This window comes from Mastomys coucha, unplaced genomic scaffold (genome assembly GCF_008632895.1).
Source record: "Mastomys coucha isolate ucsf_1 unplaced genomic scaffold, UCSF_Mcou_1 pScaffold18, whole genome shotgun sequence".
Taxonomy (NCBI): Eukaryota; Metazoa; Chordata; class Mammalia; order Rodentia; family Muridae; genus Mastomys; species Mastomys coucha.
Window position 1 is genome coordinate 84335903 of NW_022196900.1, and position 18934 is coordinate 84354836.

At 48.4% G+C, this 18934-nt stretch overlaps 1 protein-coding gene across 1 annotated transcript in view; it reads right to left on the reverse strand.

The window, feature by feature from the left end:
- CUNH1orf94 (chromosome unknown C1orf94 homolog) overlaps positions 1 to 18934 on the reverse strand; it is a 41533-nt gene that overhangs the window by 5588 nt on the left and 17011 nt on the right. The window contains exons 2-6 of the mRNA XM_031378714.1: positions 15969 to 16657; positions 11761 to 12021; positions 10345 to 10520; positions 5286 to 5363; positions 1004 to 1200 (exon numbers count right to left, since the gene is read on the reverse strand). Coding sequence (XP_031234574.1) covers positions 1004 to 1200; positions 5286 to 5363; positions 10345 to 10520; positions 11761 to 12021; positions 15969 to 16657 — 1401 coding nt within the window. The remainder of the gene's footprint in view (positions 1 to 1003; positions 1201 to 5285; positions 5364 to 10344; positions 10521 to 11760; positions 12022 to 15968; positions 16658 to 18934) is intronic.

Here is an 18934-nt window from a genome sequence, read left to right on the forward strand (position 1 = left end):
TGTCTTTGTTTCTCGAAGTTTCCCCCAAACAGATCTGACTATCAAAACCTCTTTGAAACATTGATCCCTTTTCGCAAGATATTAAGGGAGATGGAAGATTCAAAGAGTGAGAGTCTGGGGTCATGCAGAGGGTCAGTCAGGAAAAGGCTGTCTGCTAGGCACAGCGTGGGTAGGGGGAGGCAGAAGTCCATATCACCCTTGAGGGTTTGATCCTAACCTAGAACCTGAGTTTCTCCAAGTGGGGCACCCAGGCCCTCTGATTTGCCTAGGATTCTGAAGTCTGCAGGGGTAGCATAATGCCTCCTGACTTGGGTCACCCGTATTAACAGAGAAATTGGCTTGCTGGAATGAGTGGCTATTTGTTAATTATGTTAAACAAACACAACTTTGCTCCTCCACAGCATGCACATCCCAAGAGGAATCTTCATTTAACTGCCCAGTTTATATTAGTGGTCTGCTGCTGAACCCTTCACACAAGCCCAGGAAATACCAAACTTTTCTACAGTTTGGGGTTTGGGACATGTCGGTGGGTCAAGCTGCAAAAGACCCTTCACTAGGACCTGCCAGAAAATCCAGGGGATACTTGAAAGATCAGCCTGTCAAGGACTCCAGATGCATGAGGGAAGGGGATGGACTAGTTACCATATTCTTTGCAGATCAACAAATGATAACAGGGCAACATGAGCCACTTACAGCACCCATGTAGTGTGTGGAGTGGCCAGTTGCTTCTGATTGGGCAGCTGCAGTTCTACAACCAGCCTGTAGGTGGCAGCCTGCATAGGACCTTCTAAAGGCTCATCCTTGACCCCAGCCCAGGCTCACCTCCACATCTGTTCCCTCCAAGTCCTCAGAGACATTGGGCACAGGTACAAAAATATGCCCTCCCCCCACCGCCACAGCCACAGGGCACATAAATCAACAAAGCTCATCCCGTTCACCTGCCCTCTCTGACAGCCTTCTAGATGCAGGTCAGCTCCCCACCCCATCATGGCTGAGAACTCACCCATAGCCCTGGGGGAAGAGGTATGGAGGCCCATCTCCTGCCATCGGGGGAGGGTCTCGGGGATTGGCAGGCAGCTTCTGGGGGGTCCTCTGAGGATATGGATAGTTGGGCTGGACGAAGGGGATGTAGCTCATCAGTGGGGTGTAGGAAGAGCGGAAAATTTGCTGTCCCATCTGCTGTGGGTTGTACGGTGTCACCTGCAGGGCAGAGACAAGAGAGGGACAAGCTCAACATCCCCAGCCCTGACCCCTAACCCCAGCTGCTACCTTATCAATCCGAGTAGCCTTTACTTGCTTTATGTATCTGAGCCTCAAACTCCTAATCTGTAAAATGGAGAAGCACTGTCTACTCTATGTGGGGAGGGTCTAACTGCTGAGATTCACACCACTGGCTTCTACAATAGGACCTCAACAGCCTGTGAGCACCAGATGACTCCAGCCAGTGGAAACGCCTGCCAGGGAAGATCAGGTCTGTGCTGTAAGGATCACTGCATAACCACCAGCTGTGCTGGTTAAGGTGCTGGAGAGCAAGCCCTTGAAAATCCAGCTAGAGCAGCGGTCTCAACCTTCCTAATGCTGCAGCCCTTTAATACCGTCCCTCAGATTGTGGTGACCGCCCCCCACCATACATTTTTTTCGTTGCTACTTTATAACTGTAATTTTGCTACCATTATGAATAGTAATGTAAACACTTGTGTTTTCCCATCTTCTTAGATGACCCCTGTGAAAGGATCATTGAAACTCCCCTGCACCCGCTCCAAAGGGATCGTGACCCACAGGTTCATAACCGCAGAGCCGGAATGAGCGAGGAGCTAAAGTCTGGATGCTACTGCACTGGGATTCCTGGAAATAGCCACACATGGCTAGTGGCAACTGTTTTAGGTAATGGGAGAAAATGCAAACAGGAGATGGAGCAACGAGCATATCTCTCGAAGCTGCTGGAAAGCCGGGAAGTCAGTGGGGTTTCTGCCGATACCTGGGCAGATACCCACCGGGAACTGTGGCTCATACTTTCTTGCCCCCCAACAAGCAAGGTCACTGTCTATCTCATTCACAGCTACTATCCCAGCTCTAGACAGTGGAGTGAATACAGTCAGAGGGGCCAGGGAGGGGACAGGAAGACCGGGGGAGCTCTAAGCATCTGCTAAGGTGCTGGAGAGAAAGCAGGACCTCTGGAGCAACAGGTCCCATTCCTGACAGCTCAAACACCAGAAGATCTCATCTCATGGATTTTCCTGTGTGCTGAGGGGAGCTTCTGTCAAAACCAGGGAAGCTTCTGGATTTCCACTCAAACCATAGAAGCCTATAGGACCCGAGAGCCCCCTTGCTCCCCGCATGTCCATGTCTAATATAAAACTACTTAGACTAGTGTGTGTGGAACCCTCAGGCGGTGGGAGACCCTTCGCCTGGCCTCCATCACTACACCTACAAACCCTATGAGACAAGATCATCTGACCTTGCTCTGATGGTCAGCTGCATGGGATTTAGAATCACTCAGGGTGTGCTTGTGAGGGTGTTTTCAGAGAACTGTAGCTGAGGATGAAAGACCCACCCTAAAAGTGGGCAGCTCCATTCCCAGGGCTTGGGGTTTTAGATTGAATAAAAAAGGCACAAGAGAAACCACTTGAATACCAGCCTTCATCTCTCTTTGCTTCCTAAATGTGGGCACGATGTGACCCGAGGCCTCATTCTCTATGATGGGCTATACTCTCAGACTGGTAGAGAGAAACAGAAATCAAACCAAACAACAACAACGAAACTAAAACTTCAAGTTGCCAGTTGTCTGTTCTTGTATCGTCATGGTGAGAAAGATAACTAATGCAGGCCCTCGTTACTCCCATCTGGGACAGAAAGGAACGGAGGCTCAGCTTAATAAGCAGCTCCCGTCCTAGATTGTGGCCAGAACCCCAGGGAGAGCCCAGAGCATGGGTTCTGCTCCAGCCTTCCTCTGCTGTGCACTCTCTGAAAGCTGAGCCTATCCCTGAATTGTTGGCATGCTGCTGAAAGAGTGGCTGCAGGGCCCTGTGACACCAGATGTGGGTACTGAGAACACCCCACATGACAGACTCTGTGGTGACCATAACAGGCAATATCCCTAGTTTCTAGGATGGGAATTATTTGGGCCTGGCAGAGAAGATTAAGAGATGAGTCCCAGAACACACACCAGCCTTATCCAGGGATATACCCAAGGTTCCATGGGACCAATCAAAGCCATCACATGCCGCATTGTATGCTGCTCTGGAAACCACCTCCAAACACATTCATCTTGTACAAAAGCATAGAGCAGTGTGCAGAGAATGATGGCCTTGTTCGGGAAATCTTATATAAATAGGTGTCTCTAGAAGGATATGAAAGAGACCAATAAACAGCTGTGGCCTCCTTCTTTAAAATTCTTACCATGTTTTAAACTACATTATTCAAATATATACACACTCATAATTGCCTAAAAAGACTCTTTGAGCCAGGAGGAGCTGCTAGTGTTTGTAGGTGGAGATAATGTGACTGGGATTCCTGAGACAGACTGTCTCATAACAGTTAGGATGAAGGAGGCTCTTATTCCTGATGAAGCAGTCCTGACCATGGTAGTTTTCACGTATGGGTCCATCGCCAACCTCAGGAACATGCTAGCATATGCCAGCTCAGAGATGAGGTTTTCGGAGAAAGGGTGGGGCTCTCTGGGGAGGATCAAGGTAAAAGAAACTGTAACTGAAGGTGTGGACTGTCCGTGGACCTGTGTGTGAGATGAGAGTCCATTTGGGGATGTGGGACACTTGCCTTCGGCCATCTGTATGTCCCCAGTCTAAATGACTTTTTGTCATATCCCATCTCTGCCCCAAGATTCAGTACCTCTAAGCCTGCTTCCGCATCTGCCAATGAGTATGTGTGAGCATGCAGGCCAGCTCAAGCAGCTTGGAAGCATGTAACTACATGTATTTCTCATGTGTGTGTTTCGTGCGTGTTGCACGTGTGTGTGTGTGTGTGTGTGTGTGTCTGAGTGTGTGTGTATGGACTGGTACTTACACCACAGTGTACATATGGAGGCCTTGGGTGTCAGTCCTCCCCTTTCACCTTGTTTTAAAGCAGTGTCTCTTGTTGTTCACTGATATATATGCCAGAGGAGCTGGTCCATGAGCTTGTCTCTATCTCCCATCTTGTCATTAGCACACTGGGATTACAGATGTGTGCTACAGCACCTGGCTTTACATGGGATCTGGATGTCCAAACTTCATTCCTCATGCTTGGAAAGCAAGCACTTTATCCAGGAAGACATCTCCCCAGCCCTCTATTTCTCTCCGCTTCTCTCTATGGACGTCTGTTACTATCTCTGCTGCATTATTCTCACATAGTATTTTTATGTACTTATCTACGAGAGGTGTCCATCATGGTGGCCAAGAGCACCAAGCTGACAGGGCCAGGCCTTCATTTGCTTCTGAGGGGCATTTGTACCTGAAGTACTGGGGTATTTCATACTGCCACATTTGGCAGATAAAACCACAGGACACCAGTTTAATCCAAGCTTGAAATAACCGGTGAGTATATGTTTAACATAAATATTTCTTGTGCAATATTTACATTTGAAATTCAAATCAAACTGTCTTTTATGAGAGCTAGCCAGCCCACAAAACATGAAGATGATTCTTTGGCCCACGCATGCTGGGCAGAGCTGAGGGGTTGGTTTTGGCTGACTGAAAGTGTGTGGACCTCCTCATGCACAGAGCTGAGGCCTCTGGAAGCATTGTGCGTATCTTTCTGTGCTTCTGACACCCAGTGAGAGAGGAGCAAAGGCCCCTGAGTCTTCCCATCAGACCCTAAAAGAGCAAGGAGAATGGACCAGATCCTGATCCACATCCCAGTTCAGACAACCCAGAGACTCATGAGCAGGAACTAAAGACTCCCTGAAAGTCCCCTAGTCATGGCAGTTACCTGTCAGAGCAGACCCAAACTTACATGCTAATGTTATAGTCTAATCCCTTTCTGCCTCAGTTTCCCCATCAATAGCATGCTTCATAAGATGGTTGAGAAGGCTAAATTGGTGTAGGAGAAGTCTTTGGGAAAGGCCTGGTATTATCATGCAGTAAGGACTCTGTGGAGTGACGTCTGGTATCATCATGTGTCCACATTCGTCTGTGATATAGCACTCCACATCTGTGCTTGTCCCCTTAAGTCAATGATGGACCGGAAAGCAATGGTGGTGATGGCTGGGCAAGGATGAAGGGGCAGAGAGCTTTCTGACCTAAAGATTTTGATGGAGCAGGGCATAGGAGGGGAAGTCAGCCACTCACCTGTCGAGAGAAACACCCCAGTGGTGGGTGTACGGGCTGCTGGTAGGGCATCCTTGTTGACCGCTGTGGGTACAGGCCCTAAAGAGAAAGAGAGTAGTTCTTGATGCTGGGTGCAGGTCCCCAGCCTGAGCACGAAAGCTGTATACCTCAGCATCCCACGCGCAGGCCTAGATCTACATCCCAGGCTGACCTCCCATCCCCCAGTTGCCTGACTCCATGAAGTTGCCCAGAGATGACTGGATCATGCCTTGGCCAGCTCAGCTCAGGCCATATGGGAAGCCCCCATTTAACAGAGTGTTTAGGAAGGGGTGTCAGAGAATGACCACCTTTAAGAAGCTGGTGTGGCCCTGAGAAAGTTACTCCACCTCTCTGCGAGTCTTTCCCTTGTCTTCAGAAGAGGCAATGACAGGCCCACTGAGCCTGACAGGACGGCCACAGTTATCATTGTTGCTATCTGTACACACATGTAGATGCAGAGGCGAGCCTCCTGTGTCATTTCTCAGGTGCAGACCCCTTTGCTTTCTTAAGATAAGATCTCTCACTGGCCTGAGGCTCACCAAGCTGGCTGGCCTGTAAACTCCAAAGATCTTCCTGTCTCTGACTCCCCAGAACTAGGACTACAACTCTGCCTGACCATGCCCAGCTTTTTTGCATTTGAATTTTGGTTGGTCAAACCCAGATCCTCAAGTTTGCAAGGTGTGTACTTTATGGACTGAGCTGTCTCTTTCGCCATCACAGGCCTTTTCTACCTTTCCCTAAGCCCATTCTTAGCTAACATGTGAGGCGTCCTACACATCTGTGCACTGTGTTGATAAATCTGTGTTCAAGTATGCCTGCATGTGTAGGGACCTGGGTCTGCCCAGCTCCGATTCTGTGTACAAATTCACAACTGTGTCCCTATGTGGGCTCATTTGGGTCTCTGCTCCTAGGAGACTGTGTGTTCTGTAGCTCATGGTGTAGGTAAGCAGGGAGATAAATAAAGGAATGCAAGTAAAGAGCTGAGAAAGCACGTGAACACATAGTAAAAACTCTGCAAATGTTAGATCTGTCCATCATCCCCCACCGGTCCCTCCCTCCAGAATCTCTGGCAGCTTAGCCTGAGGGAGTAGAAATTTTATACACAACTCTGATTAAGGGTGGGGCCTGGGACTTTCCTTATTTCCATATGAACAGAAGACACACGAACACACTTAGCAGAAATGTTACAAAGAGTGGGCCAACTCATGACCCCTCCAAATGGCCACCCAGTCATTACCTACATCACAAGGGTACCCAGCCCTAACACGGCAGACCACATAGGGACCAGGATAGCTATGAATTACAGCCTAACATAAAATTGTAAGCTTACTTAGAACATAATTGTTCGGTTATTTTACAATTATTTGGTAACCTGATAGCATGATTCTAGGGCACAAACATCATAGGTGACAGTGTCTTGTCACAGTGTCATGTAAAGTAAACATATCTGTTCTTGAAAACCCACAGGTCCTGTGTTGTACACCCCTAGATTTTATGTGTGGCTCAAGGCAATACTTCTTCATCTACTGTGGCCCAGAGGATCTGAAAAGCTGGACACTACACCTAGGATGATGCTCAGAGCCTGAAGCACCTCTCGTTCCAGGACATCTTTCAAGAACATTCTTCATCCCAAAGTGCTGCCTCTGTTCTAGGCTTGGTTTGCACCCATCACCAAAAGTGTAATGGTGGACACTATGGTCTTAATGATGTCCTTAGCTCCTCAAGAAGGGCTCCAGGTTCCCTGATGTGGAGTCACCTGAGAAGCCTCTCAGCTGCCCTTCTGTTCCAGCTTCCAGCTCTCTGAAAATCCCATGTCTTATCGGAGAGCCCTTCCCATCCTCTGTTACTAAGCAGTGACTCTTGAGACCTTCCTGTCTTGGCTCCTCCCAATTTCACCAGTCCCTCCACCACCCCTTATGCCCTATTGCTTAAAGTTCTGCAACCAGGACAGCTTCACTCATCACCATGATCCAGCCAGGTCCCTACAAACCCACCCTGGAGTGAACCTTCCAAAGGGATGACCTTGCTTATTCCAGGCCCTCAGTGAGCTTCAAGGCCTCTGGACAGGTTGATAATCCCAGTAAGCTCCCTGTCTACTGCTGCTTCCTTTCAACTCCATTAACTTGCCTAACTGCCACCTCTTCCAGGGCTACAGACACCAGGCAGCCCTCCACCAACACCACCTGTTCTGCGGGCCACACTGGGGCCAATGGAGGGCATACAGCTGGCCAGCTCTGCCCCTTCCTCCTAAAAGATGTTGCTGCGTTCATTAGCATGAGAAAGACAGCCTGAGTCTAGGGACGTTTGCAGTTGTTAGAATTGCAGCTTTGCAAAATTATGAGTGAAGAAGATGAATAAGCAGTCACTCCTCTTCACTTGAGGCCATGTCCTTTCCCCACACAGCTTCCCCTTTTTCATCTGGGGATGCTCATATTCTGTGTGGAGAATCTTCTCTTTCCATCTGAGTCTCTCCACCATGGAGCTCTGAGTAAATTAGATTTGGGACCTCATCTTTATTCCTTAGGCCGTGTGTGGAAGAGACCATGAAAGACTAGTCCCCTGTTCTCTTTGCCCCCTCAAGGTCTACTGAACTCCCTGACCCCCTTTTCTTGGAGGGCCATAACTGAATATTAATGAAATGAACATCTGTGTCACACTGGGGATTTTAAGAGTCCTTCCCCGTATGTGGGCTCAATTAATCCTTACAACACAATCAGTTTCTGCTGCTGCTGTAATTATGATAAGCCCGGCTCTTCTACAGACAAACTGGGACAGTTAAGGAACTTGCCCAAGGCCACACAGTGCAGATGCTGCAGAGCCCTTTCACCAATCTTCTGGTTTTCAGATCTGCCTTCCCTCTACTGTATCAGGCCTCTTGGTTAGTTGTCTCACAGTGAGCACAGGGAGATTCTGAGAGGCCATGAGAAGATAGAAACTCTGTTTTTAGTCACCACCTCGGAGGGTCAGCTCCTACATGGCCAACTTCAACTAGGCCATTCACTGCCTGAATTCACAGAAGTTGGTAGGTCCTCCCGGACAGACCAGGGCAACACTTCTGCAAAGATGGATGAATGGATGGATGGATGGATGGATGGATGGATGGATGGATGGATGGATAGATGGATGGATGAATAGATGGATGGGTAGGTGGGTGGGTGAGTAGGTAGATAGGTGGGTAGGTGGGTAGATAGATGGATAGATAGTTGGGTGGATGAAATTGGATGGATGGATGATAGATGATAGATGAATGGATAGGTGGATGGATAGGTGGATATATGGATAGATGGATGAGTGGGTAAGTAGATGGATGGATAAATGGATACATGGATGCAAGAATCCATGAGTGGATGGATGGATGGATGGGTGATAGATGGATGGGTAAGGATAAATAAGTACATGAATATGAATGAGCCATCAGTCAAGTGGATGGAGAAATAGATACAAACAGCAGAAAGGCCAGGATGAGCAGCAGAGAATGTTTCAAAATGAGTGTGTGGGTATAACCTGTCTGACACAACAGGCTGAGCTGAACATACAGTGCGAGTTATAGAAAATCTATCATTTGACCTATAAGAAAGTATTCTCTACTTCTAGAAATTTGCCATCCACCAGAGGTGCTGGCTCAGTTTCCTTCCTTCTGTAGTCAGCCCTGCTATTTGAACACCAATGTCTCTGTGGACATAGGACAGTCTCTATGCTTGGAAAACATGTCCAAATCCTACTCATTCAAAAATGCCAAGTCAGTGAAGCATGGCAGTGACTTCTAACCATGGAAAAGCAAATGGTTGTTTCCAAGCCTGAGGTCTTAGTTTATCCCACTGGTCTTACTCCTGAACTTACATTGGACTCCAAGCCTCTCCCTCACCTTTGAGTGCCCTCCCTCAGCACAGTGCACAGGGTACAGTAAGCACAGAGCAGAGCTCTTTAAAATTACTTAAGAAAATGAATAAATAAGTAAAAATGAGTCAGTCAATGAGGAGGTGAATAAAGGAAGGGGGATTAGAGAAACCCCAAATTGCAAGGGTCTGAGAACACCAGTGAAGGAAGCCGTGAATTAATGACCCGGATGCTCCTCTCGAGACTGTGTGAAGATGTTATTACTAATGTGAAGATGATGCCTTGCGATTTCCCCTGAATGGATCTCCACCTCATCGTGAATCGCAAGGCATTTTGTACCTGAGGAGTATAGGAAAGCATGGGCTCAGTCTTCCTGGAAAAGTTGAAAACACAACAGAGACAGGTCCTTTGAGTGTGATACTAATTTCTTCTCCACTTTCCCTTTTCCAGATCTGGCTAAGCTGGGCCAAACCAGCAAATGACCAGTGCACAGGTATGAGACATTCCTACATGACATTGATGGAGAAGAGCCAGGAGCAGGAACAGAAGATGGAGAAATCTCTGATGGTGAGTGCCTCTCCTGAAAACACAGAGCGCTACCTAAGGGGACTGCTACGTTATTGGATCGGACAAAGGCTTAAACTAGAGTGGACATTTATTTGATTCCTTCTTCCTTCTACCAAGTGGGCCATGGCTCTTAAGGGATATTAAGTTAAATGGACAAAATGAAGAAACTACATTTTCCCTGCATAAATAAGCTCCGTGAGTAAAATTTCAAACCCTGCTACAGATTCTTCACTACCTTTTTGTGTGGGACTTCTAATTCCATTTTAGCTAGTGTCCCAAGATCCTGTGTACAGGCATGGTATGCATACATAAGTACATGGGTGTGGACGCATGTACATGCACATGAGTGTGTGCATGTGTTCGTGTGCATGTGTGCGTGCACATGTGCAGGTGTGTGCTCAGATGTGTGTGTGTGTGCGTGTGTGTGTGTGTGTGTGTGTGTGTGTGTGAGTATATACCTTGTACTGAGTCCATATGATCACAACAAAAACAATAGCCAGGACCCACATGTTGACATTGTCTATTCTCATCCTCATATGACCCATGGTTAGGGATGGTATTTGAGGGCAGTCCCAAGGTTCTTGGTGCAGCAGGCTCCCCGGGGGGGGGGGGAGGGGAGCCAGAGCCACTTGCTTACCTGATACTGCGGGAAGGTAGAGTGGCTGGAAAACACTGGTGGAGGAGGACAGTTCAGATTGAGCCAGAGAGGCTGGTTCAGAGTGGTGGAGGTCAAGGCCGTGGTGAAGCGTGGGGCAAAAACATTCCCAGCATACTTTATGTTGTTCTTTTCAGGCACAGTTGTAGGGGAGTTAACTGTGAATCACAGCAGAGGAAGAGCATCTCAGTGCCCGAAGCAGGGAGAGGCAACACCGTCTTTATTATAACTACCAGGGAATACATATTCTCGGGGGTCAGGTCCCTTAAGCTCCAAGAAGGGTACTTTCAAGTCAGGGAGATTTCTAAGTCCAGGAAACCATCATTAGTGTGGCACTTGCTCATTTAGAAAGACTGGCTTCTCTCTCCATCACTAGCTGGTAAATGAGGCTGGTGAGCAAGGTATGCAGTAAGCCACATTGCTAAGGCTGTATTTCACCTACTTGCAAAATGGAATTCCAGCTTTCTACAAACAAGGGCAAAGCTGTTGCAAAGGGTCTCCCTCTAATGATTAAACCCACCTGACCAGGGATGGCTATTCAGCAAAGGTAGAAACTTTATGTAGGTTGTTGTTGCTACATGGGAACGGTTTTCTACATGTTTTAAAAATTAATGTTATTTTTCTTTATATGTATGTGTGTGTGTCTGTGTGAGTGTGTGAGTTATGTGTGTGTGTGTGTGTGATGTGTGTGTGTAAAGAAGGTAGTTTTCAGACTCTTGGAGCTGGAGTTACAGGTGTTTCTGAGTCACACAATGTGGTTACTAGGGACCAGTCTCTGGTCTTCTGGAGGTACATAAGCACCATTGAGCCATCTCTTTAGCTCTGAAAGCTGAGTATTTAAAAACATGAAATATTTCAGTGTGGGTTAACTTAACACTGAGTTTAAAAACATGAGATGAAGTTGAATTGTTACTGTGCATGAACACTGGATTCCTCGCCTCTACAGAGGCAACCATGAGCTATGGAATCAGAAATACTCCCCTCCACAGAATCCCTTTTTGTTAATTTCTTTGTGCTTGGAAATGGGTTTTTGACTTTATGGCTGATCCAGATGCAGGAGGGCAAAAGAGGGGAAGCCCAGACAGGTCACGAATGATCTGAGTGTGGAAACCACCCAAAGCATGGATTTCTCTACGGCCTGGGCAAACTGAGAAGCTGTGATACATCCCTGGTTGGAGCCATATACCACCTCAGTTGTTTGTGCCTGTGGGATCTCTGAAAACCAATTACATTCCTCTAGCAGTTGGATCCCCTTAGGAGGTGCTGGGAGAAAATGATTTCCTCCATTCTATGGAGTTAAAAATCCTGACACCCAAGGGAAAACCAGGAGCTTGCCCTCAGACAGGATGAGATACCCCTGCCTAGGCCTATCAGGGTTTCCAGGTAAAGTTCACTTACATTTCAGATCTAGCCCATCCATATCCACTTTGGTTCGAAGCCTCAGATGTCCACTGGGGTTCTTGGTGGCCCCAAAGAACTCATAGAGCAGGTTCTTCTCTGCTGGCCACACGGGCTTCTTGGTTGGCAGAGTCATGGAAATGGTGCCCACTGAGTCACTGTGACCCTCCTCGCCACAGGTGTCCTTCCGGTTCTGGGGCCACTGGTTAAGGAAGAGGCTCTCTCGACTTTTGGTCAGCTCTTTTGTGCCAGGGCTTCGTTCTGCAGAAGGAGAGAAACTGAGTCCTTGCCTCTGGAAAGTAAGAATTTCTTGTAGATTTTCTTTCTTGGAGCCCATAGCTCACACTGAGATCCAGGCCATACTAGGGACCATGTCTTGGTCAGGTGCCTCCCCAGGCTTGTGCTGAAGTCTGCTCTGATTGCTTCCCATTCTGATATTCCTGTCTTATACATCTATCTCTCTATCCATCTGTCTACCCGTCCATCCATCCACTGGTCCATTCACCCTCCCACTGACCCATCCATTCATCCTTATCCACCCATCTTTCCAGTCACTCATCTGTACATCCACCTGTTCAGTGGTTTATCCAGCCAGACACTTATCTGTTTATTCATCTACCTTTATATTTGTCCATCCATCATCTATCCATTTAATTCTCCATCTACAATCCATCCACTTATCCATATACCCACTGTGTCTTTTTCTTTTTCTCTTAGACAGGGTCTCAGTGTGTAGCCCTGGTTGACCTCAAACTCACTGTGTAGACCAGGTTGACCTCAAGGTCACAGAGGTACACTTGTCTCTGCCTCCTGAGAGCTGAGATTAAAGGTATGCGCCACCATGCCTGGTCATTCCTTTTTCATTCTTCCCTTCCCCGTCCTTTCTTTTCTTCCTTACTCCACTGTCTTTCCCTCCCTCCCTCTCTTCCTTCCTTCCATCCACTGTGCCCAAGCTAAAGATATGAGGGTAGCTTGGATGAGGTTGCACATGTCTTAGTTAGGGTGACACACATCCCCCTACAGAACATAGAGTCTGAGCCATGCTGTTGAGTAGAGTCCCTCATCAGAAATGTCACCTCTGCTGTGATTCTCACAGGCCATTCAGCTCTCTCATCAGTGCCAGGCTTTGCCCAGAGTACTGGAGACACAGCCATGAGTCAGAGCCAGACTGCCCTGCAGGAGCTCACACAAGGAAGAGAAAGGTGTGCCCAGAAATAGCTCCAGGACAAAGCAGATGGTCACTGTGAGGTGACAAAGAGACAAAATGGAAGAAGATACTGGCTGGGATCTCGTCTGTCTGAGAGGGCCCTTCAACCCAGAAGGAAAGAAGGGTTAACAAGACTCTTGTTGTTGGCTACCAGAAAGATGTCACTGGCCTGGGCAACTACAAACAAATGGCAGGAAGCATCAAAGGGATGAGGTGATTCGTCCTAAGTGACTAGAGTTACTCAATGGAAGGAGTCAGTGGCTGCCAGACTCAGAATCATTGAGAATACACCGAGCATGCATCCCTCGCAGAAGGACACTCTGACACCTGACACGTCAGCAGAGCTCTCACCCACATTTCCCTTTAGTGTTGTATCTCTTTCTTCAAAAATGGCGTGTCTGTGTGTGTGGAACAGTGGATGCAAGACATTCAAGATAGAATTGTATCCTCACTGGACTCATACAGAATTTCATGTCATTATTCCCTAACCAATACTTTGTAGCCACTATTTACACAGCATTTACATTGGATTAGGCACCAGTGGTAATCTATAGATTATTTACAGTGTGTAAGGAGGACTGAATAGGTTGTGTGCTATTGTGTATAAGGCTCTTGACCATCTTTGAAATGGGTGTTTGAGGGGTTCCTGGAGCCAAGAAATAGAGACGGCTTTATAAATGTGTCTACGCATATATTATATTATATGTAATATTATATACATGTACTCGCAAGTATTACATAATTACTATTAAGGCATTTATCTGTTAGAGGCAGAAAGTGGACTTTGGCCTCTGCCCCTCACTCCTTTCTCAGACTGGCTGTCTCTGAATGCCTCGATGGAGCTGGGCCAAGAAGCCCCACCTGCAGGGTGATGGCTATGAGCTGCTCTGGACACACTGGAGGCACCTGGGAACTCTGATAACAGTTGGATCCGAGGACCTGTGCTTCATTGTTACCAATGGCAGTGGGCGTGATCCCACCATCTCATGAATCCTTCTACAACCCAGCCCAGCAGCCCCCAGGGCCTCTGCGTGGGTCTGGACCCTACCTTCCCAGAAAAGGGAAGCACTGCTCCAGCCAGGGCCAATTTAGGAGACTATGACATTTTTAGCAGAACATGTCCCTAGAGTCTCTTCCAGCAGCTCCTCTGGTTGCTGAGTTTAGCCCCCAGCTAGACTGCTGAAATAATATACCCACTAATAATAGTCATTTTCCCCAGAGACCAGCATATCTGCAGCCACTCGCACAGCTACAGTCGGTTTCTTCAACATCTACAAGACCCTCTGGCATATGGGAAGTCTCTATCCCTTTCCCTCTCCCTCTGTCTGTCTTTCTGCCTGTCTCTGTCTCTTTCTCTGTCTGTCTCTTTCTCTGTCTGTCTCTGTCTCTGTCTCTTTGTCTGTCTCTGTCTCTGTCTCTCCCTCGCTTATCTATCTTTCCTCTGTCTCATAGCTACACAGACACACTCATGATAAACACACACACACACACACACACACACACACACACACGCACACACACACAGAGGCACCCTCAGCTCTGCACCCCTGTGCTTTTTCTCTAATGAGTGTGCTGCTCACCCTGTACAAAGATCCCCCTGGCATACCTAGTCCACAGGTTTATACACAAAAGCACTCTCTGAAGATGCCTCTGCTCTGCAGCCCCTTCATCAAAGGACATGAAGAGTCCCCTCTAGAAGGAGAGGGTGAGTATTTCCCTCCCTCTGGAGGAGGGCTCAAGCCTCTTCCACCCACCACCATCGTCCCAAAGCCTTGTGACTGCTCCAGGTTTGCCAGGCACTAGGTTCAGAGTTTGTCACCTCAGCTCTGATTTCCTGGGGTCCCTCTACTGCTCCAGAATATAGAATGTTCAGGAAGGTGACCTTGTTCTTGTTTCTCAGTGATGTGAGCCCTCCCTAGACAGGCCCTGTCAGTTAAACATCACACTTCAGCCTGGAGGTGACCTTTCTCTACTAGTGATTGGCGACTGTGGGCAAATGGCTCTGCAGTCCAGTCTGAACATACACAATGCAGAGTTCCAGAGATGGGCTGGGAGCACTGGGAGGGGTTTGAGTTTCCTAAGATGACCCAAGTTCCTATTCAAGTACTGAGAAATATACTTATCCACGCCTCTAGAGTTCCAGGGGGAAAAAAAAATCCCAGGACCAACAGTTTGATTTGTGCCTAGTTGGATAACTTATGCCCTACAGAGGGTAGACCAGTCCTGATGACCAGAATGGGTGCCTCCATAAAACGATAAGTGACCCCTATCTGCTGATCAATTTTTCTCTCCCAGCCTGATAAGGTAAATAAACCCTCCAGCATGCTCTGCATACCTAATAAAATCAGAAAGTGTGTGTCTTCCAGGGCCTGGAGAGATGGCTCACTTAGTGAAACGCTTGTCACACCAGCCTGAGGACCTGAGTTTGAATTTCCCACATCTATTTACAAGGCTGGGTGTGGTAGCATGTGTATGCAATCCTAGTTCTGGGAGGCAGAGTCAGCATCCCCGGAGTTTACGAGCCAGCCACTCTGGCTGAATTGGTGGGCTGCATGTTCGGTGAGTAAAGACTCTATCTCAAGAAATAAGATGGAGGAGGCTGACGAGATGGCTCAGCAGTTAAGAGCCCTTGGCTGCTCTTTTAGAGATCCTGAGTTCAATTCCCAGCAACCACATGGTGACCTCACAACCATCCAATGGGATTTGATTTCTTCTTCTGGTGTGTCTGAAGACAGAAAACTCAAATATATAAAGAAGATGGAGAGCCACAGAGGAAGTTACCTGACATTACTTCTGGCCTCCAGACATATATGTGTATCTATCCACACATGAACATGTACACGGTCATATATGACTTAGACACACACACATACACACACACAACCAGAGAGGCTGCATTGTTTTGCTTAGCACAAAGACACGCCATGGCCTTGATCAGCTTCCTGATCGAAGCTCTCTTCCTTGAAAACTCACTCACTTTCCTGTTCTTAGCCCGACTCACCAATCCAGTGGTGGCCCTCAAGAGCGGGGTCAGCCTCCGTCTTGGAGCAGATCTTGGCAAACACTGGGAGCTGCCTCTTCGGAGGAGAGAACTCAGGGAGCTTGTCAGGGAGTGTGGGAGGAGGTGGGGGTGGCAGCAACAGGAACGGGCCCAGCCCCATGGGCTCCCTGGGTCCGGAGCCATTGAACATGCTGTTCTGCAGGAAATCCTTAATGACCTTGGTCTCTTCCAGCACCATCTTGTTGTCTGGGGCCTTAGACATTTCAGTCGACTTCAGTGGGAACTGGGCCAGGAGTTTGCTGATCTCTGAATTAGAAGCACCCAGGCTATGGCCTTTGTCCTTAGTCCCCTTGACACTCTTGACCTTGGCCGCTCGCAGGATGCCGGTGACTGTAGACATGGCAGAATCAGAGTCCTGCCTGCTACCAATGATGGGCATGGACAACTTCTGCTCCCGAAGCTTGTCACCAACCATCATGGAGGATCCTGCATACTCGGTGCTGTCTGCCCCTAGGGGAGGCACAAGAAAGCAGGGAGCCAGCTCCCGGGTCCCCTGGGGAGTAACAATAGGTTTCGCCAGCTCCCCAGAGCCCTCTTGGACCAAGATGAGATGTTCTTTGGTGAGGCTCAGGAACTCTTGCTCCACCAGCAGGGAGATCTCATCCTTGCCACCGCTCAGTTCCAAAGCTCTGCAAAAGGATCAGAGAGACAGTGAAATTAGTGTGCTCATCAGTGGGTGACTGCCAGCAGTAGGGCTAGGGTGGGGAGTGGGGGGGTTGGGACAGCAGGAGTGGCTCAGGGAAAGAAGGTGAGTTCACAACTGGTTGAAAACAAGTTTCCCAGTGAGAAAACTTGTTGCTTTCTCCAGAAGGAAAATAGGCCAGGTGGGCACAAAGCCAACCCCCCAATAGGGCTCAACATTACCCACTAGGCCATTGTGCTGAGAATATCTGTCCCTCCTTCCTTGGGAGCTAAGGCAACAAACACCAGAGAGGTAGTTCACTGGGGGAATTTGTCCAGCAGCAAAGGGGCTGGCTGTGAGTAAGCGTTTCACAGAATGAGATGTGGAGCCTGAAGGGGACCTCGGGAACACAGCACAGCCTGCGTCTTGAAGGATGGTCAAGTGTCCAGCAAGGCTCTCATCTGGTTCTATCTCTTCTCATCCCTGTGACCCTGAGCAACATGCTCAACATCTCAGGTGCTCTACTCTGATACCCTTGTGTGATGCCCAGGAATATCACCAAAGGGTGTTTGAACAGTGTAGGCACTCTACCACAAGGGTCATATACCTGTCCACTATTGTGTCTGCGTAGCTCAGGCTCACAGTCGGACCAGACCCCGAATCCTTGATTCCACAGGGCGGCCATCTGGATACCTGTATAGACTCTTACTGGCATGGCCTCTGACAGGATCATGGCATCTGAATTGTCTCCTTTTAGTTTTAGTTGTGAATGACGTTACCACTTTCTCTGACCCTGAACCAGTTCGCAAGGCTCTCCCTGTGCCCCTGTCCCTCATCTCCATCACGGGTCTAGACTATCAATCCGATGGCCCTTGATGGGCCAAATAACTCCTAGCTCCTGGTTATTCATTCTCCTCAGGTGAGGGAAAAGGTGGTGAGCCTGCCATCTCAACCACCTTCCAGCAACCCTGGTAAGGGGCCCCTCCCTCCACTGCATTCCCGGTGGAACCAAGATGCCCCAGCTTAGAAGCATCAGCTATGCATACTCAGAGGGTTCCAGGGAGGGGAGGGTACAGTTGCCTATGCTTGGAACATTCTGGAAACTGCTCAGCTGACACTCAGGGCCCACAAAAGAAGCAGACAGGAAACAATAAAATGAAAGGGATGCCATGGGGCTCAGTGGCTGCAGCTTCACTTGTGGCCAAACCAAGACATAGTCTGTTTGACAATCCACGAGCCGAGCCGTTAAGAAGGCACAAGAAATACCCAAAACAGTGTGCATGGGGTGCCCTTACTTTCCTGATAGTGCTGTTTGCTTCTGAGGACGGACACACACACACACACACACACACACACGCACGCACGCACGCACGCACGCACGCACGCACGCACGCACATACATGCATGCGCGCACTTTTCTTGCTGCACACAAAAACAGGCAGGTGCACAGTTCACTCTGAGGGGAATAGAGCTTGCCCTTAACAGTCCACAGAGGTAGGCCCGTTTCCCACTCTCCGTTTCTCTTCCTCTCATACTCCTCTTTCCCTCTCCCTGGCCCTCTTGAATATTCCCTTCCTTTTGCCTCCTTCCCATGTCTAGACTTAGAGCTATAAATAGGCCCTACTCTCACCACTGTGACCCAGGAACAATCAGAGTAAGGAGGATGGGTGCCCTAAGTTTCAGATCCTTCTCCTCCCTTCAAGGGATCAGGTGAGTCTCAAGTCCCAGGAATGGGTCACTTGCAGGACCAGTTTTTGTTTTTCCCTTCCTCCATCCCCACCCCCCCTACCACCCCCCCCACACACACACACATACTCCACTGCCTTGCAAAGTCAACTGCATGCCAATAGCTCTTCTGAATTAGCCTCACCCAAGGATGCTTATAACACTAAGGAGCATGACATTGTGGTCACACAACAAAAGCAGCCTTTATCTCTCAGAGATACATGCTAAATATGTATAGATCAATTAAGTCTGGGGTTTCCTTTAAAACTAATCCAGCTGAGGGAGGGAGAGGACACAACGGACAAGATCCTTCAAAGGCCATCAATCACGAGGAAAGCTGGAAGCAGACACCTAGGGCCATCACGTTAGTCTGTCTACCTGCATCTATATTTGGTTTCTGGGTTACACATTCATGCACAAGCGTCACCACAGAATCTTCAAAAGTGCCAAGTGGCAGGAAAGCAGTATTTGTGCCCATGTGCATGCTTATGTGTGCACACGTGCCTGAGATGGGGATTTATCTGTGCTTATGTACATGTTGAAGCTAGAGGTCAATTTC